This window comes from Lottia gigantea (assembly GCF_000327385.1).
Source record: "Lottia gigantea unplaced genomic scaffold LOTGIsca_3, whole genome shotgun sequence".
Taxonomy (NCBI): Eukaryota; Metazoa; Mollusca; class Gastropoda; family Lottiidae; genus Lottia; species Lottia gigantea.
In genome coordinates this window covers 5,777,304-5,802,600 of record NW_008708986.1, presented here as the reverse complement: position 1 = coordinate 5,802,600, position 25,297 = coordinate 5,777,304, and the positions used below count along the sequence as shown (strand labels likewise).

The following is a 25,297-nucleotide window of genomic DNA, read 5'->3' as shown; positions in this document are numbered from 1 at the left end:
CCGTCTTAATTCACAAGATATTAAATTATACTGAGTTAAAATGAGGTCTGAAATGGATTCCATTTGGGTTATTTATACACTCCACTTTGACCATGAATAAATAAATAAAATAAGATTTGAGAAGGATTCTGATAATGATAATGTTAATATTTGTTCGTCAAGATTTTAATATATTGAGTAAAAAACACTCAGGAGGGAGAATTAGAAAGGTGTTCATATAAATAAACTTAATGAAATATACTCATGAAAATATTTCTAAGATATCATGAATATAAATATTAGGATGATCGAACTAGTGGATTGATGTAGACGCTGTAAAGAAATATGATTCCAAGTAGGTTCTACTTTTACTTTCCTTTCATAAAATGGACATAGTCATCTACATACGCGTATTTATTAAATCCATTTCAGAATGAAAATTGGACTTCCTGTTCGTATGCAAATTAATATCAACATATCGATAGACGTTTGACAGTCTGTTTTCAAAAGGCCTCTGTAATAAACGACATAATGCAGCCGTGTTAAGGGGAAGGCCGCTTTATATTCTGAAAAGTAATGGGGGTAGCTGAAATGAATGCTTAGTGGTATCATATACACTGGCAGAATAAACACTTAATGTCACCCTGCGACACTTCACTGTTATAACACTTTATCTATTGCTCTGTGACCTAGGACAGTGCTTTCATTGAGACTCGTCTCAATACACCCTAACACTAGCTATGGAGGAGGATTTGTGTCATAAGTATTTTTTACACGGAAACCCTTTCATACTTAATACTGTATTTTGTGTAATGTTCATTATTGTGTAAAATATAGCATTACACAATTTGGTCTGTAAACATAAAAAAAAATACAAAGAGATCTAACACAATACTAATGAGAGTGAAAAACAATTATAGAAAACATTAAAAACAATCTAAACTATCACATATTCAGTTTACACTTTGCATTGCCATGCTAATTTTGTCTCTAAAAAACGTATTTGAAATTCAGTTTACTTTTCGTACAAAAGTCAATAATCGTCAATAAGACTTATGTCTTAACTGACAGTTTCCTCGCATTACGACCATCGCAGTCTAACATTTTTGTAACTTTAAAGCTACTTTTCATATTCTTAAAACGTTCGCACACATTGATCTCTGTGATCTTGAAAAAGTCGTTTCATATCGCATATTCCGAAACGTTAGAATGAAAAATTCTCTACATTGAAAACTGAATCATGATAACAAGAGCTACAAATTGCGTTCAATATATCAACAATACCAATATACCACGGCCAGTGCTCTTGAGGATCGGTTCGTTGTTTTAAAATATGCAACCTCCTTTCACCTAATCTTGCGGCCTTAGAAACCGTATATATATTGGCTTGAAAACCTTTATATACGAGGCACAATATTGTACCGATGGTCGTATGCTATTATTAGGATCAGTCAGCTTCAATTTCTTTTCATATTTCACTTTATCGAGTATTTTGAGACGAACCATGGACGTGTCTCTTTGTAAAAATCATCACATCCCATTCTGTGTACCAGTTCCCACACAACACGATGAGGCTATACGTATGATACGACATTAGTGATACCATTTTCACCTTACAGGCGAATGGGACGCTATGAATTTAGCTGATTATGCAAATTCTATTGTTTTGTGAATAAGGGGTCATCAAATGACCTGATTTAATTCCCATTGTTTCTTTATAACACTATCACGTGACACTAATTACGGTGACGTAGTAAGTCAGGTCAGTGCGCGTGCTCAAAGATCACAAAATCAAAGTGTCTCGTGCCCCACACGTGCAATATGAATATTATCAGTATTATTATAAAATGATAATTCACTTTGTCAAGTTGAATAGGGTTCGATTTGAATCATTGTTTTAACTCCGAGGCCCAAACATGTTGCGGCCAACCCGTTCGCCCATTTATATTATTTTTCTTTTCGTCTGCAGAACTGCCACACACACTACCTGAAACACTTCCGGTTGATGACGCGCTGTCACTGTCGCCTTCCTGAAAAGAGAAAAGACGTTGCCATTAGAAATACGTCTTTAAATATCAATATCTTGATACATAATACATTCTTTACCCTTCTTACTTCGCCAAAATAATAGTATTTAACCATAGTTGTGCATAAAAGCGACAAATATATTTATTACTATCCGGATATTCTGAGCTTCCATTTATGGCCATCCCGAAGCCGAAATGCTAAAAACAAATCAGATTTTTTACACCAAAATTTCATCGAGTATAAAAGTAATGAAAATCTTTTTTGAATGAAATACTCATGATAAAGTAGGTCTTTCATTTGAAACAACACATTCTAATAATAACAAACTTAGTAGATCTCTATTGCACAAATTTTTTTTTACAAAAATTGCACTATATATATAGTATCTGGACACGCATATACCGTTAATTGTTTGAGGATAATAGATACCATTATTGTACCACAGTTCGTTACCGAACAAACAATTAATATCGGCTAATCATGTTGCTAAATTATTTGATCTCAAAGAACACAAATTTGTTGAAATCCTTTGGGAAAAACTAGAAAATGCGCCTCCTTTTCTGAATAACTAATTTGATTATAAAATATTTGACTATCAATTTTCGGCATTAATCAGTTAAAACATAAATCTATCTTGGTCTAATTATACATCCCGACAGAACGGCTCCCTTTCACCGTCACAAATTTGTTTACATGGAAGCGTACAAATTTGAAAACGTCTTATTATAAGAAGCGAAAATATATAAAATAGCAGGCCGTATAATTTAGGTAAAGAAACTTTCAATTCATTTTATTAAAAAGTTTATTTTTTAATATTTTCACGACGTGAAGTTAATAAAGTATAGGATCGTCTGCAGAAAAAAACAACTAAAATATTAATTTCGTCTCTTGGGGCGTCTAAATTCGAAAATTGAACGAAACTTGTAATCTGCCTTTAAAATTAGAGCCTGTCAATTTGAATTAAATTTAAAATGCAGAAAATGTCGGACGGACGAGCATCCCCACTGAGTTCATAACATGATGAAATTGAGAATTCAAAAACCACAGAAAAAAATACCCCTCTTAAAATTTATGAAATAACTTAATTTCATTTAATGGCTTGTAAATGAGATAATTTAAAAGAATTTACAAAAAAAATCTAGCACATGCAGTAGTTTTAGGTTTCTGTAAGGTTTTCATTTAAAAATTATCTTAACGGTTTATGTCTATTTTTTTGAGAATTGCTCTCTTCGATTGTCATCAATTTATTTATTTTTATAAAATGAAAATGGAAAATTCCGATAGGCAATGTTCTCGTCTTTTGAGAACTTGAATAAAACAGTGTACCTAAAGGGCCATCGTTTAGTGACGAGCAGCTGAATTGAACTTTTGTGAAGACGATTTTATCAAGCACCAATTTCGTATTCTGCAAAAGACAATAAATTGAGCTGCGATTTGTATAGCCTATCAAAGCCTTTGGTTACAACATACAATTCCCTTTGCAATGGGTTTTACTCGATAATAAAACAAGCTCACGAAGAGAGAAAAACTTCCTTCAATTTATTAATTCATAAACTTTTATCTTTTAGTCAAAGGTTATCATAAAACATATCTCCTCAGCCATATTTATGAAAATATTAGTTTTATTTTTATCAAATATAAACACAGCATTTCATTCACTGCGGGATTAGGTTCTCGCATGTTTAACGAGATATTGCGATGAATAACGAGATATAATAATATATGGGTAGTTTTCGTGCGATTTGGATTTTAAAGATAAAGTTATTTATGTTTTTCTGCTTAATTTGATTAAATTTATCTAACAATATTCAATTCAGTCTATAGAACTTAATATCTTGCAAATTGATGCTAGGCCTCTAGATTTCCTTTTCAACGGAATTGTTTCGGATTCTGTAAATTGTTGTCAGATCGTAGTAAACTTTACATTCATTTGGAATATAGCTCCATGGTGTTCAATCCAATACATTCTGAATAATTTGAGCATAAATTAGCTACACCTTGAACGCAACCGGACAAAGAACGAAGACGAGTACCCACGGAGGTAGACCTTGTAACAAAAGTTAGTGAAAAAAGGACGCTATGGTGAGGCACAAGCTGGGATAAATGTTTTTACATAGTGTCATGTCATATATATAGTGTTCGGATTTTAATCACTGCACCCCCTCTGACTAACAGTATTAACACTATCTGTCTATTTGTTTTTAAAGTTTTGATGTATCTAGTGTAAATAATGTTAGTGGTAAAATATTTTAATATTAGAGCCCAAGCTTGTGTTATTGCCTAGTAGAATGCTATTGATGCCTTGAACAGAAGAGTAAAAAAAATGAAAAAAACATCACCCATCCCCCTCACTCAGAATATTTAAAAATAATCTAGATAACTTGAGTTGGTAACGTTTTCCATCTGGGACGTAATTCCACCTATTAGATCAAGTTTTATTAGAACTGTACAATTATTTATATCTAGAAGGAAAATATTCTTAAGGTGGTCATGACACACTCTTAAAGTGACAGTGCGTTTTAATTTACAGTGTATATAGTTTTATCATAGTTAATTATGAAAAGAATCCTTTTTTTAAAAAAAGAAAAGATTCTACGGATGTGAAGGACCCAGGATTACTCTGTCAACTGCAAAAATTAATATTGACTTTAGGATATAAAAAAACAAGAAACATATATCTTTGTTGAACCCTGGGAGACAGATTTTAGTCACAATCTTCTCTCACTTCAGTCCTAACTTTTACTACCACTTGGCGGCCATTACAGCCAAAACTGGAATGTGATGGTTCATTACTCTTTGACAGATATGATACAAATTTATATTGCACGTTGTCACCAATTGATAATACCTCACTAGTTACAATAACTTGACCTGTTCTTGGCACCCTGGTATTAGGTTTCATGTTTCATGTCTAGAGCCCTTCTTCACTAGATTAAATTTGAAATTTTGGTTCTCTTAAGCAAAACTCTGTTCTTTGAAAAGAAGATAGTCGTGAAAATTTCAGAAATCAGAATCCTATCAATCAGGAATATCAACAAACAAATCTGATCACTATAGAAACACACTTTTATATGTGATCAAGTTTTGCAATTTTTAAAAAGCTGCAAAGTTTTAGCATTTCAAAACCATATAAAAAGTTTGGAGGCTAACGTATTTATTCAAATAAACAGATAAATAGATTGTTACTCATAATTTGACAGTACCAAGTAATATTTTTATGAATAAGTTCTTGTAGGAAATGCATCCAAATCTTCAAATCTGTGCTCATAAAATTAGCAGTGTAAAATAGGGTAAGTAAGTAAATGAAATAAATCGCTGCTTTTCATGACTGAAATTGCTGAAGCGCCATAGATGTTCGATGGGTCCCCGAGGTTTAAAAGTGTTTTACATTACAGTAAAATACATTTAGACAGAAACAGCAACTCATTATGGACATACATTCATACCGAGTAAAGCGACAGTCGCAGCGTTGGGTCTGTGGCCCACTTAGGGGTGGGGTGGGGTGGGGTCCTCAGTGGGGTCCATAGGCGAAGTCTATTCATGCGCCAATTTACATTGAATAATTTCAAAACAAGATACAAAAGAAATCAAGGAGTTTATAGAAGGGTTCTAAGAAAATTGAATGAAGGTCAATAAGAAAAGTTATTGTAAGAGAGGTCATAAAGATGTGTATGTATGTAATATGATACTGGTCAAACATTAGGGCAGAACTTTATTTTGAAACTTTAATTGGGCAGATTTATTGCAATGTAAAGACCTGATGACATATTGTTTACAGTAGACATACCAACTAATTATAGTCACTGAACCATGGGCAGTACAGAATACTCTTTTCTTGGTAGTAAAAGTTAGGACTGACTTTATCATTTATATCGAAAAGCAAGACTGACTCGGCGTTAAAAGAATGTTATCCATAGCTCTTTGACAACCAAATGGAAGGACGATATTTTTTAAGACTGTTCATGTTTTTAATATGATGTTTTAAATCAAGGTGATGACAGTTCTATGTTTGATCTTAAAAGAAGGTCATCGTGTATCTAATAAATTAATTTTGAAAAGTTCACCGGATAGTTTATGTTTATATTGAAAAAATTGATTTTCCACAAAAAGGCATTCAATTTTGAAAAAATGATTTGATTTTCCACAAGAAAGGCATTCAATTATTTCTATTTTAGACGTGGACCATTTGTGCTATTGGACTCAAAAGGAAGTGTGCAATCTCTCACTAGAAATATTTACAGCATCAAAGACGAACATATTTTGTGGTTAGTCGGTGGTAAAAAGTAAAATAAAAACACACATGTCAATAGTAGACTTTTTACTACCGAGTTAAAACATATTGACCACCTAACACTTTTGAAATTGATTGTTTTTTTAAATCTTGAATGAAAAGACAATTCTGTAAATGAGTCTTATCATCCATAGATAGAGATGTTTTTGTGGAATTCTCGAAATAAGTTGGTAGGCCTACAATTTAGGAAGTATATCAGTTTTTGCTCTTTTTCATTTTGGCTCATCATGGTGATTAGTAAACCACAGTTAAATATATATATGTGTGATACAGAGGGAATTTTAAGCAGCTCTTCTGTTTAGTTTTCCTTATCAACGTGTTTTCATTAATTTTAACTTGACCTCAGATAACTCTCCACTCCAAAACTCTTTGATATCAAGTCAAATGTGAGTTGGGTTGGAGGATATAGTTAATATAGCGTCGCCCTCTATCAGTGACGTCATTAATTCTAATATGGTCTAAATAAATAAACTAATATCAGGAGAAGTTTCTATGAGAATCATGATAAAATACATCCTGAATATTTTGATGTATTACGAAAATAAAGTGTGTTCTTGAGAATTTAGTTAACAAGTGGTTCTGTGTAAACCTCCATTTCATTCTTGTTCTTGCTTAAAGAAAAGGTCTATTTTATATTTTCTGACCAAGTGCATAGGAAAAGCAACACATTTTTGTTGATTTCATTTTTTTTTTCATGTTACGACTAAAGCAGATGTAATAAAGTGCCTAGTTTGTGACCAAATTTTAAAAATTTATTACTTTACGTTACCCAAGGTGAATAATTTGGACTAATTGTATTTATAATATCAGTAAAGTCATGGGGTAATGGTTTGATCAACGAGATTGTCATCTAAGTTTTAATTACATTCAATTTCACGAAACCATTGAATGTAATTTTAGAGAAAATAAAATGAAATGTAGTAGTTGGTTTACATAGGAATATTTCATTACAATCCAGTCGTTTATCTTGGAAACGTCTAGCTATAATCTAAAGTGTGACACGATTAAGTCATTGTTTTAGTTTATTGAATTAGCAGAGGGTTGAATATTCAGTAGCTAGAGATGTACTGTCTGTAATACGATACAGTTCTGACACCGACTTACTGACCCCTTGAGGTCATAGACCAGAACAAACGACGTTCCTAAAATCTGTTGCATGCTGTCGCGCACGTGTATTTTTATTGGAGGACAAAAGAATGGAATTCAATTGTTATTTTACGACTGGTTATAATACAATTACATTTTAATCGAGTCTATAGTTGTACATTTCTGTACTCTGCACGCGTAATAACGTCAAGTGCGCGGCAATGCACGTGTGTTTCTGTTTGAACTTCAGTTGTGGTCTGATCGTTCCAGATGCGAATTATGGATTGCCGTCACCGTCATAATTGAATTAATGAGTATTTCCGATGTTTTTATGGAGAGATGTCACACTAAAAACTGATTAAATTGTATCTTTTGATGAAGTTGTTCATTATCTCATCAGTTTAATTGAGTCAAAATAAAGCCAACTTTATTGTCCATGAGGATAAGATACAGGGCGGTACAGATGTTTACGGAAAAGACTCCTTATGCTATATTTTTATGCAAAACTCTTCAAAGGTGTATGTATGTGCCTATTTATTTTTGATAATTTGAGATATCAGTTAGTTTTAAAACAGTCTTTAAACTGAACATTTTGGTGAAAAGATCTTTAAACCGGACTGTTGTGTTAAAAGTTATAAGCGAATGAAGTTTATAAACTAAGTATTCCTATACAATAAAACTTTTAGAAATGATAACAAATCTTGATATACATCGTTTAAAGGTGTACATAAGGGATTTTTGTAATTTTGAAACTGTCTCAATCTCTCCATTAGGAAAAATACCAACAAACCAACAAACAGCATATTTTGGTACATGGCGGAAATTCAAAATCATAATATATTTCAAGCATATGGGATGGCTTTTGATCATAGCGGTGTTCAGAGAAAAATCCACACAGTCCTGAAAATAAACCTCATTTGTTTCAATTAAGTAAATTAGAATGGATATGTTCTCTCTTGAGATATTTTCCGGTCTATAGGGATAAGTTTGCACACGATACTAATTGATAAATTATGATATTTGATAGTTCGGTATTCGATTGATACGATAATATGATTGGTTAAAATGTCTATATGATTCCAGTTATGATAAATTAACGTTTGGATAATCAACAAAGTAGCTTCGGATATCCGGTAATAACCAACAATTAGCATATTGCCATATTTCAAAAATAGCTCATGGAATTCATACAATTTTTTTCTCGTAGTTTTCTTATGTAAAAATTGGGCAAACAATTTGATTGACTATAGAATAAGTCAAATAAATAAATAATTTTTTTTAAATAATCCAAAATTGGGCCATCTTTTGTGGTCATGTACTTGATCACAGCAACATAGTCTGCCTGTGTATTTTTTTTATTCTTTCATTATATTGTCCCCTTGAACTGAATGTTAGACAGGACCATGCCCGTGCGTGGAATTCAAAATCCTCATCAGGACAGCTAGTTTTAGAAATGGAGGTTACATCATCTTCATAATATAAGACTCTGAGAGTACATTAATCGAACGCATTGAACAGGAGCTAGGTAGATAAATAAAGCTCAATCAAAGCATAATATGACAAAAATCACATTTAACAACTGCTGAGATATCTTTTTAGCCATGAAGTGCATTAAAATAAATAAAAAATGTTTGAAACGTCATCAAATTTCCATTCATTCAACCCTTTTGTAATGTAATGTCTTTCTTCGTATTTTTTTTAAATAAATTAAAATAGGAGTACGTGCCTCAGACAACATAATATACCAGAATGCAAAACCACGAGACAGAAGCCATTATACGATACATACCCCACCTGGTGACGTTAAATGACGAGATTACAAATCGGTTAAAATATAAAACTGAACCAGTGTTGACAGCCATTAGAGAAAAAATCTCTTTGAAGAAGACATTAATATTTAGACCTATTTAGACAGATAATTTTACCAATTTAAGTGTAGAGAAAAGGCAGGTTCCAGGACACTTTAATAAAAGACAGATTTAAACTTATGATATTGAAACCTGAAGTATCATCAGATTCGTTTTGGGGTACTCAAAAAACCTGGTGATCCGGGGTTCGATTTCGCCAAACATTCTAAATCCGGTTTTCTTTCGATGATGTGGGTCATTACAGCTACAGTTACAGAAGAAAGTGTCATTTTATAACAGTTACTTAAGAAAGTGTCATTTCATTAAAGTTATAATTACAAGTAATATATCCGGAGGGGCAATAGTTGCAGTGACGGTATAGGTCAGCCTTTATTTTCGGAGGGCTACGGGCCTGTTCTGAAAATTGCTGTTATTTCTTTCCAAACTGTATTTATTTATGATTTATTCTTTGCATGACATACCAGTTGTTGCTGACGGTCGCACATTTGTCGTCTGATATCGCTCGGGAATCGTTACATTTGTCGCTTTGGTAATTAATTCCTAAATCACTCAGAATAATTGACAAATATTTCTCACTGGCACCAAATAGGCTAGTTAGCATGCAAATGGAATTGGTCAAAACAAAAACATCAGGCAATGTAACATGGTTTTCGCATGTCTTTTTCTAACAGGCTTTACGTGTAGTTGTGAAATACTGATTTGAAAATTGATGTTTTAATTAGCTCTTGCCTTATAATATGTACACAATATTTATTATCGATACTTTATAGTTAAGCCAATTGGTTATTTATTTTTATTTCATTGGCCTTGGCCAGTGTTTTACATTGGTGTTTGGGAGATGGAGAGGGGTTGCAGGTAAGGTATCAGTTTTCATCTAAGACCACAGATTGTATTAGAATCATGCATTCAAAATTTCGATTTTTCACTGCCAGAAACATAATTAACTCTCTATAGTTATTTCTTTATATTTTGTAAATACTCTGACGCCTACTTCTGGTTCGTATTAAATTACATAAACAATGGGCTAAAATCTAAGAAATGGTAAGGAGTGATAATTATTTTACCCTTACTTTAGTCGGGTTAAGGTAGTTTATCTTTATTCAGTTGAAGGCGAACTAAATTCTAATTTTCAAAAGTGTTCTGGGTGGCTAAAATATTGTTGCAGCCAATTTTAACTCAAATATATTCCTTAACTTGTCGAAAATATGCTATGATCATAACTTTGAAACCTTCATAGATTATACGGTAATAAACGTACATTTTTATGATTTGAAGTTATCGGGGGTGTGAATTTATGCACAAGAAAGTGATATACACTGCATCATTCAAATAAAAATTTGAAAAACCCGCCGCGATTTAAGACAATAAATTGTTGACAAACGTAAAGATTAAAAATTTAAATTGTTAGTAAAAAATATTATATAGTCTATATAATTTCTAAAGTTATCTACATGTTAAAAGTTTTATACCGTTATGTCGATAATTCTGACAAAAATTTACAAATTATGACAATTTATATTCTTAAATCTCACAAAAACTCGTATAATCTCAGACAATCTCGCGTAAAATATACCTCCGTTATCTTCATGTTCTCTACGGGATATCGCGAGATATGAAGAGATTTTCTCAAGGATACGCCATATTTACGTCATGTAACGTCAGATTTCCCACAAATTCTTCATTCATAATGTTTGTATGCAGTTATTTAATAGGCTGTTAAGAAGATAAATTCGTTACTACGGTTGTAGGTGGACAATTTACACGTATTCAGATAATTTTACGCATTATTACAGCGGAAACGAATAGCAATGTCAAGGTCGCTATGCAATTAGTTGAAGTTTCTTTGCACTAGATTGTGTGCTGTATAATTGCACCATATTTGCTGAGTTAATTGCTCAACATGCTGATATTGTGGATATAGATATTTCGATTTGTGATTTTACTCAGGGTAATCTGACGAATTTGTTATGCAGCTCGAGCTCTATGCCAGTAGCTTTTTAAACCAATGAAATGATCGATAAAAGCTATATAGACCAAATGTGTACAAATACCATAATTGCCCTTCTCGCCCATACCGAACGTTTGTTCATTATTTGGATTATTGTCCATTACTTTAGATTTTCTGTTGAACGCCAACCCAATTCAGGAAAAAGATATGGGTATCAGGAATGAAGGAAGCTGGCAGAGAAGAAGATTAGACCACAATGTCCCTTTAAACAGCCCAAGATCCCTTAAAAATAATTGGTTTATTGAACATTTTCTTTAACTTTTTATCATTTACGTTTCAAGATAAACACATTAATTGATATAAAAGGAATAAAGTGAATATAAAATGAAAGACTAAAAAATCTAAAAAAGAAAATGGCGGACCTCCCACTGTGTTGTTTATACGGTGTATTTTAAAATATACTTTACTCTCAAATCTAAATGACATTTATGGGGAAAAGGAGACGGGTTTAGAGGCTATAAGTGACAGTAGACCAAGACTTCATGTTAAGGAATTTTCTTTGAATTCCTTTCAATTTATGAATGCTAAACAAAATTTCCCTCGAAAAAATATCAAAACATTCAAATGTAATAATTCCTAATTTTGAAAGTTATTTTTTACTTAAATAGACACCACGAGGCAAAATGTTAATATGGCATCAATATTAGTAGGTACAATGTCTTAATACACGGAAAGAAGTAGATTGGAAATTTTTCAACATTTTTCATAGGGGAATTATGTAAGCACGGTTTCCAATATGAGAGATTCCACAATCTTTCAACATACAGTTTGCTTGTAATTAAATGAAAGTTGTGAACTCTTATACGCCCATGTTTATCATATTACTAGGGATCTTCATATATAGGTTGGAATTAAAGGACTCAGTAGGAAAGACAAACTTGTTGTATTGCTCATGTACATTTACTGCATAGAGAATATAAACTTGTAAAAACCCTCATAAGGGGTTTATGATAATTAATTATAGTTTGCTATTGAAGACTATCAGTTGATTTGATGCTCTTTGAATTTTTACAGAAATCGATTTTGATTCTGTTATGGATGAGAAACAGTATTTGCATCTCAATTAGGTTTGTAATTGATTATAAGCTTGGTTTTTGTGACTATCAGTTGCTTCAGTGGCTCATATTAGCAAGTAAAACATTTTGATTTCCTCATGAATAATAAACAGTTTATAAAAACCTATAATATATATATAGTATTGTATGAGATTGATAATAAGTTATAAGTTTGCTATTGATGACTATCAGTTGATTTGCTTCATATTTTTTTTTAGATATAAACGATTTTCTAGTGGATAATAAACAGTTTATATAGACTTTTTTACATAAAGTTTTTCATTTCAATGAAATTGATAAAGGATTATAAGTTTGATTTATGTAACTATCAGTTGCTTTGATTGGCTTACCAATTTACAGAGAAATATTCATTTCTTATGGATAAAAATATTTAATATAAGCTTCTATTAATATAATTTGGTTATCAATGGGATTTATAATAAGTTATAAAAGTTTGCTATATATTGATGACTGTTATTTAACTTGTTGTTTTATGGATAATAAACTGTTTATATAAACCAATAGAGAATTTTACATTAATGAGATTGATAATAGGTTATAAGTTTGCTATTGATGACTATCTTTTAACGTGTAGTTTAATGGATAATAAACAGTTTATATAAACCAATAGAGAATTTTACATTAATGAGATTGGTATTTTGCTATTGATGACTATCAGTTGACATTATTCTTCTTATATTTTGCACCAATAAACTTATTGATAATAAATATTCCATATTAACCTGTTTAGAAAGTGTATATAAATGAGTTTTATAATATGTTATAAGTTTTTTATTGATGATTATCAGTTGACATGGTGCTTCTTATAAACAGTTTATAGAATTTTATATAAGATTTTTGTTATATAAACTTGTATAATATATTTACAGAAAATTAAAAGTTTTAGTTATAATTATTATAAATGCGATTGGATTCAGTATTATTTGAAACGGTTTGTTGATTAAAATTGAAATTGTGACTTGTGTGTTGTAGATATTAATAAATTATACCTACTTATACATGTTTATCTTTCAGAAAGGGATTGTGAAAATCCTGGTAATATTTCAAAGTTAATCCCATTTCTCTCTTTATAAAGATGTACTTGATAACTTATAAATTATAAATATATATATATATCAAGAAATAAACACTATGTTAAGATTCAATTCAGTTCATTGTAAACCCGTCCCATATATTAAAATACATTATCTTTGTTATATACATGTACATTGATGATAATTTTAAAATACTCAATAGATATCCATGTATTTCCCTAACACAGTCGCTTGATTTGCTTGTTAAAATTGAATAGTGCAGAAGGTGATAACTTGTATCTGATTGTCACTCTTGATTGGCAAACATTAATGGAAAACTATTTTTTCACAAACATGCATTAGGATTCCAACAATTACTATGACGAACTAAAGTTCCAGATTATTTCGACCTACACTAGTTACTATGGGATCATTTACTTCAAGAGAAAGTAACTGTCTAAGCGTCTTCATGGGCGATGTTCATTGAAAAATACAATTATATTGTTAAGTGAACTCACCGACTCTTTCTTAATATGTTTATCTGTTAAACTATTCACTGCATTATGAGAGTGCGAAGAAGATTTTTTGGAGAGATCAGCTTTAAATCCTGCTTGAGTTAGAGTTGGGTCATCTTTTGACAGAACGTCCATAAGATATGTAATATAACTTGTGGCTAACCGCAAAGTTTTTATTTTGGATAGTTTTGTGTCCGTGGGAACATTCGGAATACATCCTCTTAAATTTGAAAACGCACTGTTTATACTTAGTGTCCGTCTTCGTTCTTTTTTATTTGCGGTTCCTTTGCGCTTAACGTGACGATGTGGGTTCGGATCGTACTGGGCATAATGATGATGATGCGGATGATGATGGTGATAATCCGTGGGTGAAGGGGTTCCTCCGCTCATATAATGATGTTCTTGTCCCACTGGTAAATCTTGCGTCGCGTTTAAAACCCAGTTCTGAAAATATCCCGGATCAGGGTGTTCGGGGTAGCGCACTTGTTGATATTGGTAGATGTCGTGGGTCATGCCCGGGTGCGGGTATGACTGTGCATACGGACCAACACTTAAACTCATTTTCTAATTCGCAGAGTTCACACACAAAATTATTCAGATACGATCCAATATTGAATTTTTATTGCAATTCCGCTCAATTTTCTGTTAAATTTCACAAGTCACTTTTAATTTGGAAAAAATTCAGCTCCTCCGAGTTGATGAAATTCCAAAATGGCGCTTATCCAAGAAATCACAATATAATAAGAAGTGACAAAATAGTCGCAGGAAATATTCAAGATATTTCCCTGGTTCTGGTCAAAATTTTGTCTGTTATATTATTCCACGTTTTCCTGTTTTTACGAATCTTAGATAACGCCATGGGAATTCTCTAACTACCGTAAACCCCATGACGTCAAGGATCAATTAGCCAATCAAAACGCCCATAATTGAAGAATTCAACGTCCATAATAACTTAACCCCGCCCCTTCACGTGGAACGCCATTCCTGAAAATGAAGTGCCAATCATTTAGAATATCAGAACGCGTGAAGTAAAAGGTATAAATACCGCCCATCGCGTGTCGGAATAATGGTGATCTCTATCGTTAAGAGATGATAATTCTAATTCTATGAGTTCCCCATGTTTCGACATAATATTCGATGTTTCTATTTGATTAATTTGTTTCGAATAACAGATGGAGACAGAAAAAGCAGGGCTATTTTTTTAAATAAATTAACATATTTAATCAATCCAATATTCTAATTAGATTAAGCTATCATATGACGAGAAAGATTTGTCTTCGCTTGTATTTTGCCGGTTTACATGAGTTCTGTTTTTAAAACTATAAGAGATTTGATATAGGGTTAGGTATCAAAAATATATTATTCTACATCGAATGACGTCAATCTTGATCTTTATGATTAGTTTATAGACGAACCTTACACCGAGTTTCATTATGAAGAGAGATACCAGTAATAGATCAAAATGTATACCAGATATAAGACAATCATTGTTAGACAACTTAATCACCTGTTAACAAAAAAAAATATTTATTGAACAGAAAATTAAGATAGGACCCAGAAGACAATGATAAGCACAAAAACATGCATATGGAATTATTATTCTTTGATACCTTTATGTTTTCAAAGAAGAAACTTGTGAACAAGAGCAGACAAATTCATTCCTTATGCTAATATTTAAATTAGAATTTATTCTTACATTCGGTAAAATAGACATTATTTGTTCATGTATTTGGTTGTATTTTTAAGAATATTTTTCAATTCTCTGAAATTATTTCTGGTATCCGAAAGGTAGTATTGTACCGTGGATCAGTCCTATATGCCTACAGTCGTTAAAAATCAGACAACAGGAGAGAACACTTGAGAGCATTAAATTTTTTTACTTGTAGTTTTGTTTATAAATCGTTTTTCGGTGCATCTGACCAACCCTATCGTATCACAGAATGTGTTCGAAAACCCCAGCTTTGATTTGAGATAAAATCAGGATACAAGACAAATGTTAATCAATCACTTGACCGTTTCAGGGAGCGGCATTTTTGTCCCTATAAGGTATGTTGTTCTCAAATTTTTCGTCCTTTGCTTTTATTTTCCTTACTTATTAGTTTAATCCAAAGCAAAGATATCACAACCCTTACTTGTTAGTTTATTCTGTAGTCAGTGATATCACAACCCTTACTTGTTAGTTTATTCTGTAGTCAGTGATAACACAGCCCTTACTTATTCGTTAATTCTATAGCCAAGATATCACAGTCCTTACTTATTAGTTTAATCTATAACAAAGATATCACAGCTCTTACTTGTTAGTTTATTCTGTAGTCAAGATATCCAACCCCTTACTTATTAATTTATTCAATACCCAAGATATCACAGCCCTTACTTATTAGTTTATTCTATAACAAAGATATCACAGTCCTTACTTATTAGTTTATTCTGTAGTCAGTGATATCACAGCCCTTACTTATTAGTTTATTCTATAGCCAAGATATCACAGTCCTTACTTATTAGTTTAATCTATAACAAAGATATCACAGCCCTTACTTGTTAGTTTATTCTGTAGTCAGTGATATCACAGCCCTTACTTATTAGTTTAATCTATAGCCAAGATATCACAGTCCTTACTTATTAGTTTATTTTGTAGCTAAGATAACCTAGCCCTTATTTAGTAGTTTATTCCATAGCAAAAATATTCCGGTCCTTACTTCAGTAGCCTATTCTATAGCCAAGATATCCCAGTCCTTTCTTTTGAGTTTATTCTGTAGCCAAGATATCACAGCCTTTACTTAGTAGTCTATTCTATATCCAAGATAACCCAGCCCTTACTAGCCAATATATCCCAATCCTTATTTCGTAGTTTATTCTGTATAGCCAAGATATCCCAGTTCTTACTTCTTAGCTTATTCTGTAGCCCATATATCACAGCCCTTACTTGTTGGTTTATTCTATAAGTAAGATATCACAACCCTTATCGTAGTTTATTTTCTAGTCATAATATCACAGCCCTTACTTATTAGTTTATTCTATAGCCAAGATATCACAGTCCTTAACTTCTTAGTTTATTCTGTAGCCAATTATCCCAGTTCTAACTTCTTAGTTTATTCTATAGCCAGGATATCACAGCCCTTACTTAGTAGTCTATTCTATAGCAAAGATATCCTGGCCATTATTTCTTGGTTTATTCTATAGCCAGGATATCACAGCCCTTACTTAGTAGTCTATTCTATAACCAAGATATCCTGGCAATTTCTTCTTTGTATATTCTATAGCCAATATATCCCATTCCTTATTTCGTAGTTTATCCTGTAGCCAAGTTTTGGTTCTTATTTCACTCGGTACTCTGGCACTCATGAATGCATATACACTTTGGTGTATTGAGAATAATATGAAGCATAAAATTCAGTATCTAATATTATATTGCTGATATGTAAACTTTGAACATTATTCTTGCTGCACCATAAGTAGTAGCTATTTACTCAATTTATCAACCTTAATAAGATCATTATTTTATCATCTGATTCTTACTGTCCACAGTAAATGTTTATTTTACCAAGTTGTATAAACATACAAAGTTTAGGGTGGTTGAAAGGTAACAAGTTACTATCCGACAGAAGGCACTGGCAAAGGGGTGCACTTTCATAAGTTTTGCGTGTCGTCTGATTTTAAATGTAGGCCTATCTTTCGACGGTTCTAAAGTCCCATAATATAAGAATTCTTCAGTAATTAGTAAGTTGCAATGTGACGTCTGGACACATATCCACTGCAAAACTTAGTTTATTCGTAACTGATAACAGAGCGATTAACAAGAAGATTATCTCACATAGATTATCTCTCTGAGACAACTTGAAACATTGATCAAAGGGACATAACTGGGGTATTTTAAACAGACGTCGGTAATAAAGATTTTACAAGATAAATTGATGAAGATTGTTTACTTTTTAAAGCGATAAGATCTAATGAGAACCCAACTGTTCCCTCGAGATACTCAATAAATCCTTACCATAACCCTCCCTACCGACCAATCAAAATGGTAGTATTTGATGTAAAGCCCACGTGAACTCAGGCTTAAGGGGGTCAATCTGATAGCATCTCATCATTAAAATCTCATATCAACTGATCATCGACTTGACTGTCTTCTCTAATTGTTTGGTAATTGTAATTGAGAAATTGTGATTAATGATGTGATAAGAAAGCAGAACATAATGTATATATTTACCGATCGTCCTAGTATACCGCAATACCATACAATAGCACAAGGCTTGACTGGTGTTCAAATGAATGATTTTAAATATCGTCAATAGTTTATATGAGTTTTTTTTTTTTTACCGTTTTCACTTCTTAGACGCACCGTGATAAGCCTACAACTAGTTGTTGTCTGACTCCAGATATTTTTAGAAACCGGAAACTGAATGTGGCGATAACCTGAAAGTAGAATATCAGGAAAAACAAATATCCCCCTAACCAAACATTAATAAACAGAATAGCCTGTTGAACTATGTCTGAAAATGCTGGCAACGACATGATCAGGTAATATAGCCTACCGTAGAAGAAAATAATGTGAATAGCATCATCTAAACCCAGCTGATGAATCAAATTTTATAACGCAATCGTCGTAATGTCCAGGAATGAATCGTATAGAATTGTAAATGACATTTCAGTTTTGAATTTAGAATGAGCTGATGATATATTTTGTGATTAATAGTAAACTTACATATTAATATACCGGTAGCTAAATTTTTGAATAGCTAAACAGCTGAAAAAGCATCATCCTCATTCATTGTTATCAATTGTATGCTTTTTCCCGAGTTATTGAATTCTGTAACTTGGATATACATCTTGAAATTCAAGCATTTTTTAATTTAGTGTTACCAGACAGAATCATTTTATCAATGTGTCAACTGGTCTCTCAATCATTAATAGAATGGAAAATATCGAGACAAAATGAATAAATGATAAAGACTGTTTATTTATTTCAGTTCTCTATCTAAAAACAGTTTAAGACTGGCAGTCAGGTCTAAAGCCTGGAGTGCCTCACAATCAGAATGGATTCTGGCAGGACAATGTGTACAAACAGAGGAAAAAGAACGAATTGGTCGATTCGTATTCAGGAAGGATTCCAAGTCTTCTATGGTAAAGTATATTATTCTATTGGACAGAACAAAACCAGAAAGATTACATTTTATTTTGATATAATTGTGTATGCTTTTGCAAGGTGCTTAATTATGAATTTCCACTGGAAGATTCGATGATAGAAATTATGGAAGTGATTACTTTTTGTTTTTGATTATTTGCAAGAGAATTTGTCATTAGTTGTCTAGATAGCTGAAAATGAGTTCTATAAGCTTTCGAGGCACAAATAAATACCTTAACAAATTTTCTATTCCTTAATGTTCAGATAGGTCGTTTGTTGATCAGAGTAGCTACATCACACATATTAGGCATTCCATATACTGATATAAAGTTGGGACGTACTGAAAAGGGGAAACCAATACTACTAAATGATCTGCCACCAGAATTCAGCAACTACAACTTTAATATTTCACATCAAGGAGATTATGTTGTCTTAGCAGCAGAAAAACAACATCAAGTTGGTATTGATGTAATGGATTCACAATCACAAAGTAAGGTTGTCAATATTTACAGGTTAAACTCGAGGGAAAGGCCTAAATCATGAAAATTTACTAGACAGTGAATTAAAACACAAACTGGCCACGTATTCTTGAAATGATCTTAGTGCTATGATGTCCTAGATTTTTATCTACTAACATTGATTCTAGGACATCCTAGCGCTAAGACCGTTATGAGAATATGTGGCCTGATGTGCATTTTGAAAATTATTGGAAATCAGAAATTTTTATGTGAAATTTCAAAGCAGAGCCAATAGAAAATTTGATCACATTATGAAGTTGATAATCGTTTCACATTAATGTAATCAGTAATTTGCTTTACCTGCAGAAAGTGGAGCTATTATGAACTTCATCTTATAACTTGACTGCAATAGCTACTATTCTCGTATCACGAAATGCAGGGATTTGATTGGATTGTGTCCCAGTAAATAGGCCCTATAGCCAATCACAGTCCTTGACAGAAAGTCTCTAAACAATAAGCTTTATTGTTATCAGTCTGTCTGGGCTATGATTGGTTGTATTCATTGGGGTACAATCCAAACAAATTGCGCTGTGTGATACAAGAATAGTGGCTATTGCAGACAAGGTATTAAACTGACTTAGAACTTCTGTGATACATGAAAGATTGCTGTTGCAGTCAAGGTAATCGTAATAGCTTGATATTGTGAAGATGGTGGCTTACCTACAAAATTGAAAAACTTTTCGAACAGCAGATACATCAGTTTGATTTGTTTGACGTTAAAAGGCAAAAGTTCACCTAAAGCTTCAAAACATTTTTTATATTTGATGTTTAAGGAGGTACCTCTATATCCAAGTTTTTTGGTGTAATGAAAAGACATTTAACAGATAATGAATGGAAAACAGTAGCTAGTTATTCTAAAGAGTCTGATCAGATGAAAATATTTTATAGACATTGGGTAAGTCAAATCTTCAATTTTACATACATTTTTCTCAAGTCAAGATTTTCTTTCAAGGTAATTACCTTGCTTGCTTCTTGAGCTCAATTCATGTAAGTTCCAATGAGACCCCAGTTTGATTCACTTTTAAGTTTGAGATGCTTTTGGTCATGATCCTTTTTTATGCGCCCACATCTCTCTATGTGGACGTATATTGCCGGCACCCCTGTCCGTCTGTCGGTCCGTCCGTCAACATTTGCTTGTAAAGGCTCTAAAAACTAGATTCTTTTATGGAATCAAATGAAATTTGGTATGTGTATACATATTCATAAAACGAAGATCAAGTTCGAATTTGAGCTATTTTCGACCGTTAGAAGCAGAGTTATTGCCCTTGCCCCAAAATCTTGAATATTTACCATTCGTGGTGGGCATATATGGCTGTGGTCCACTATCTTATTAGTTTATTGTATACTATCAAATTATAGAGTACCAATTGTAATATACCTGCAATATTCTTATGTTACTCTGCCTGACAAAACTGTTTTCAGTGTTTGAAAGAAAGTATAGTTAAAGCTTTAGGAGTAGGCATTGGTTTTGAGATTGGAAAATTAGAATTTACTCTACCAACAAGAGATTTATCTACCAGTAAAATATCTTATGATACCACTGTTAAAATAGAAGGTAAACCTGATCCTCAATGGTCATTTGAAGAAACCATGTTAGGAGACCATTGTGTGGCTGTTGCCATTAGAAACCAAAATAATAACAACCAATCAAAATCTCAGGTAATAGCTGCTTTTATTTTAATTTTGAACTACTAGGGGGTGCTTAAAAGGATAGGTTCAGCATTTTTGGGGTTGATTTGGATCTGGTATATATGTAAAGTATGTATTCAGAAGAACTAGAACTGCACGACAATTGCATAATCCCTTCAAATATTCTTCAAACCCTTTTTTTTCCCCCAAAAATGGCAAAGTCTCAAGCAAAAACAAGTTGTCTTTAAAGTTCAAACTTGGATAATTCTGGACACTCATGGATTTTAAGGATCAAATTTCAAAGATGAGTTGTTAACTATTATTACTGATTAGCTTAGCTAAAAAATGTCCTTCTCTGAGGCTTAGGTACGAATGGTCAAATGGATGTTGTGTCCCTTTAATATATCTTGAACACCTGATGGAAATCAGCACCTCAGTTTATCATCTCTTTTAGAAAGAGTTCACATTGGGATTACTGTTTGAATACCATTTTTAATAAAAATTTATGGTTTCGATTTGATTTAAAAAAAAAATAATCCCATAAATTCAAAAAGTTAACCTAGTGCATACTGTAGTTTAAACTTTCAGAAAGTTCATAGTGTCAATTGAAGACACTTTAAAAGTCTAAACTTTACGGCTCTGAAATGAATAAAGAGATATCCAAATTAAACTTTTCAGATAAGACAGGAATTAATCATCAAAACCATAATTCATAGTCTTATAATAACATTGTGGTTTAACATAATAAACTTTAAAATTATCTTAGAAAATTACTGAGGTCAGAGAAGGCATGATATAATAACACAACTTCATATAAAAGACTGGTTAATCTGTCATTTTAAGCTTTTGACCGGAATATCAAGTTACCTAGTATTAAAAAATTAATTAATGAGCTGCCATGAAGAAAAAGAAATAATTTTTTATCTTTTATGTTTTGCTACTTGCCTTAATTACCTATTGACAGATTTCATAAATTTTATCTGGAATAAAGTGGAACTATCAAAGTTATTTTTTCTCTTAGATTGTAGGTTGACCTGACCCTAGCACCCATTAGATATCTTCTTTTAGTATGCTTTATAGACAGTATTTTAAAAACTGTAAATAAGCACAATCTAGTTAAAACATAACATAAATTTGTTGAGAGTACACTTCATAACAGCAAGAATTGTTCAAAAAACATTGCAGATATAATTGAGCATCTAAGCCCAATACAGAGGTATAGAGTCTGCATTGTTCAAATTTCCCTTACACAAAGGTTATAATTCAAGAAAACTTAAATTACGTAGATTATGGCATCACTATCGCGTCAATGCAATAATTTATGTTTTTCTAGAACCACTGGAACCACAGGTGATGTCAAATGTTAATTGGAAAGATAGAAGCCATGGATGACCACAATGGCTAAATCCCTCTGGTCTCTTTGAATTTTCCTTGTAGATCAATTAAATTATGGGGTACATTTCCTGGCAGCTGGCTAGTTTGATCTGATATTTCTTATGACCATTCCCTCTACACAAATTACCTTTCTCCCTATATTTGTATATATATATAAATTCTATATTAGGATTCTCATTGATTTCTTAATTTTCACCATTCTTATTTTCAGACACAGGAAAATGACAGTGGCTTTCATAGACTCACAGTTCCTGAGTTACTGAAGAGTTGTGTCCCTCTACCTGCTAGCTCTCCCGACATGGAGTATTGGACAAAGTTTACAACAAAATCAGAGCAACCTGTTCGTGTTTCATAACATTCCTGATAGCTAAATAGATTTTTATTTTATAAATTTATAACATATAGAGCAGGGTGAAGGTTGTGTTCGTCTCAGTAGTCATATTATATAGTAGGTGACAGCTTGAAACCTCGTATGACAAAAAAAGTATTTGTACTCGTATAATGTTAAAATCTTTTTTTTTTCTTTTTTTTTACTGCTATACATGGTTTTCATTTTTTGAAAATTGAAACCTTGTATAACAATTTAAATACACCTATTCAACCAATGACTCGTATAATAGTATAGTATAAGGACTTTTTCGTTTTCATCTGCAGAAAAAGGAACATTGAACCTCGTATAATATAATATTTTACGAGGTTTTAAATCTGACTGTTTATATACATGTTTTTTAATTTCTGATTTTTGGGTTATTTACAATCAGACAAAGAATAAGAGGTTTTGATCTGCCCTTTTATGAGCAGTCACCCATGATGTATTCCTCTCAATAAAGGTATAGGCTACACTTAATGAAGGTTGTGTTTTGGTTGTACTGTCTTTAAGGGGCAGAATGGAAGATAGGCTTATCAGTTGGGTACTCATGTTCTTATCTTGATGCTCATGTGTAATGTATGGTCTATTTACTATTTACTTTTGTAGTAAGGATACATTGTTATTATTACATATGGTAGCCTATCCTTTTCAGAATAATTTTAAAGAGGTTTTAAATATATATGTGTTAAAGACTTAAAAATAAATCAAATGTCTTTTGGGATTTTGTGTCGCGAACAAAAGGTGCATTGAGTGTCTAATGCTTCTTGGAATCCATCGTTCGCGTCACAAAATCACTGGAGAGGGAAGAAATTTGATTGACTAGCAGTGTTCAAGAGGCCTGTTTTTAAACTAAAAATGAAGTAGTGAAATTATAAATATAAGCTTATAAAAAATAGGAATTAAAGTTGACATTGCTTCATGTATGTTATTACTGCTATGATTTATGCACTGCCATTTGTAAAGTTTTAGTATATATACACCAAAGGTTTTTTTTTATACAGAATTGAATAATTTTTCTTTCAATCCACGAAAATGTTTACAATACAGGACTTATGACATCACTAACCCATACATCTTGTTTGATGACATCACTAATCCTGTATTGTATCATTGTTGCTTGTAGAGAGATTGTATTAAAAGTTTATATTATTTGTTTATTAATGGTGAAATAAATTTATATTTATGTACTATATTCTCTAGTTCTTCTTTCCTTTTCTTTCCCTGAAATTTTAAAAATTGATTGTACATGTACCTTATTAGATCTAAAAATGAAATGGTGGTGCTAAGAAGTATGCAATGAGGCTAATTCATGATAATGGGATTTAAGACATGCACAGCCAAGACTTGCTGCTTCACAATGATAATAAGACACCATTGGACAGCACTGATTGAAAACACTAGTGAATAAAGTGATGGGGGAATTGATCAAGGGATAAAGATCATTTTGAAATTAGTCTCATATGTGATACATAATAGTCTTGTATCATGATACATGATAGTCTTTATTTTGATACACAATAGTTTGTATCGTGATACATGATAGTCTTGTATCGTGATACATGGTAGTCTTTATTTTGATACACAATAGTTTGTATCATGATACAAGATAGTCATGTAAGTGATACATGATAGTCTTGTATTGGGATACACAATAGTTTGTATTGTGATACATGATAGTCTTGTATAGTGATGCATGATAGTCTTGTATTGTGATACACAATAGTTTGTATCATGATACATGTAATCTTGTATAGTGATACATGATAGTCTTTTATCGTGATACACAATAGTTTGTATCGTGATACATGATAGCCTTGAATTGTGATACAAGCAATTGCAAGGATAAGTCATAATATTCTATGCAGTATTTTGGCTTTAGCCAAAACCCCTTAAGAGATTGTTTGGAATAATATGTATCTAAAAATTGCTATAATTTTAATATTCAGTACTAGCTTTGTATTATGATACATGATACAGTATTAGCTTGAAAAATTCTTACCAGTTTATTGGATAAGGACTTGAATTTAGATCTGAGAGATTTCAATAAGAGATGATATTGAGCATGATAAACTGTTAGTTGTTTAATAAAACTAAAGACTCCAATCCTGGAAAATAATGAAGTAAATAAGAACATTATAAATAAATTTTAGGCCTATAGAAATAATAAAACAGAAAATCAAATATTTTATAACTAAGACTTTCATATGCAAATATGTCCCTGCTAAAATCTTAAAAGTTGTACTTGCTCTCATGTCTTTTTTACAACTTTTACAAATTCAGCAAGCATCTGCCTTTTAGACAATTGAATTATGGTAGGAATAATTATGCAAGGTTGTTTATTGTTTTGAGCAACCGAATTTGAACTGCAATATGGCAACAGTACATTTAAAATTCTTACC

The 25,297-nt window shown here is 32.0% G+C and overlaps 2 protein-coding genes across 2 annotated transcripts; one reads left to right on the top strand and one right to left on the bottom strand.

Annotated features, from left to right (window-relative positions):
- Positions 1-1,868: 1,868 nt before the first annotated feature.
- LOTGIDRAFT_104540 (hypothetical protein) lies at positions 1,869-14,254 on the bottom strand (the record flags this gene model as incomplete). Its single annotated transcript, XM_009057381.1, has 2 exons — positions 1,869-1,942; positions 13,864-14,254. 2 exons carry the CDS (start codon positions 14,252-14,254, stop codon positions 1,869-1,871), a joined length of 465 nt encoding a protein of 154 aa, XP_009055629.1.
- A 4,596-nt stretch (positions 14,255-18,850) lies between these two features.
- Positions 18,851-21,199, top strand: LOTGIDRAFT_104452 (hypothetical protein; the record flags this gene model as incomplete). The annotated part of the gene is made up of 4 exons (XM_009057380.1): positions 18,851-18,985; positions 19,251-19,476; positions 20,278-20,399; positions 20,927-21,199. Coding segments are annotated over 4 exons (756 nt in total), but the record flags the coding sequence as incomplete, so codon positions are not given.
- Between the last annotated feature and the right edge of the window lie 4,098 nt (positions 21,200-25,297).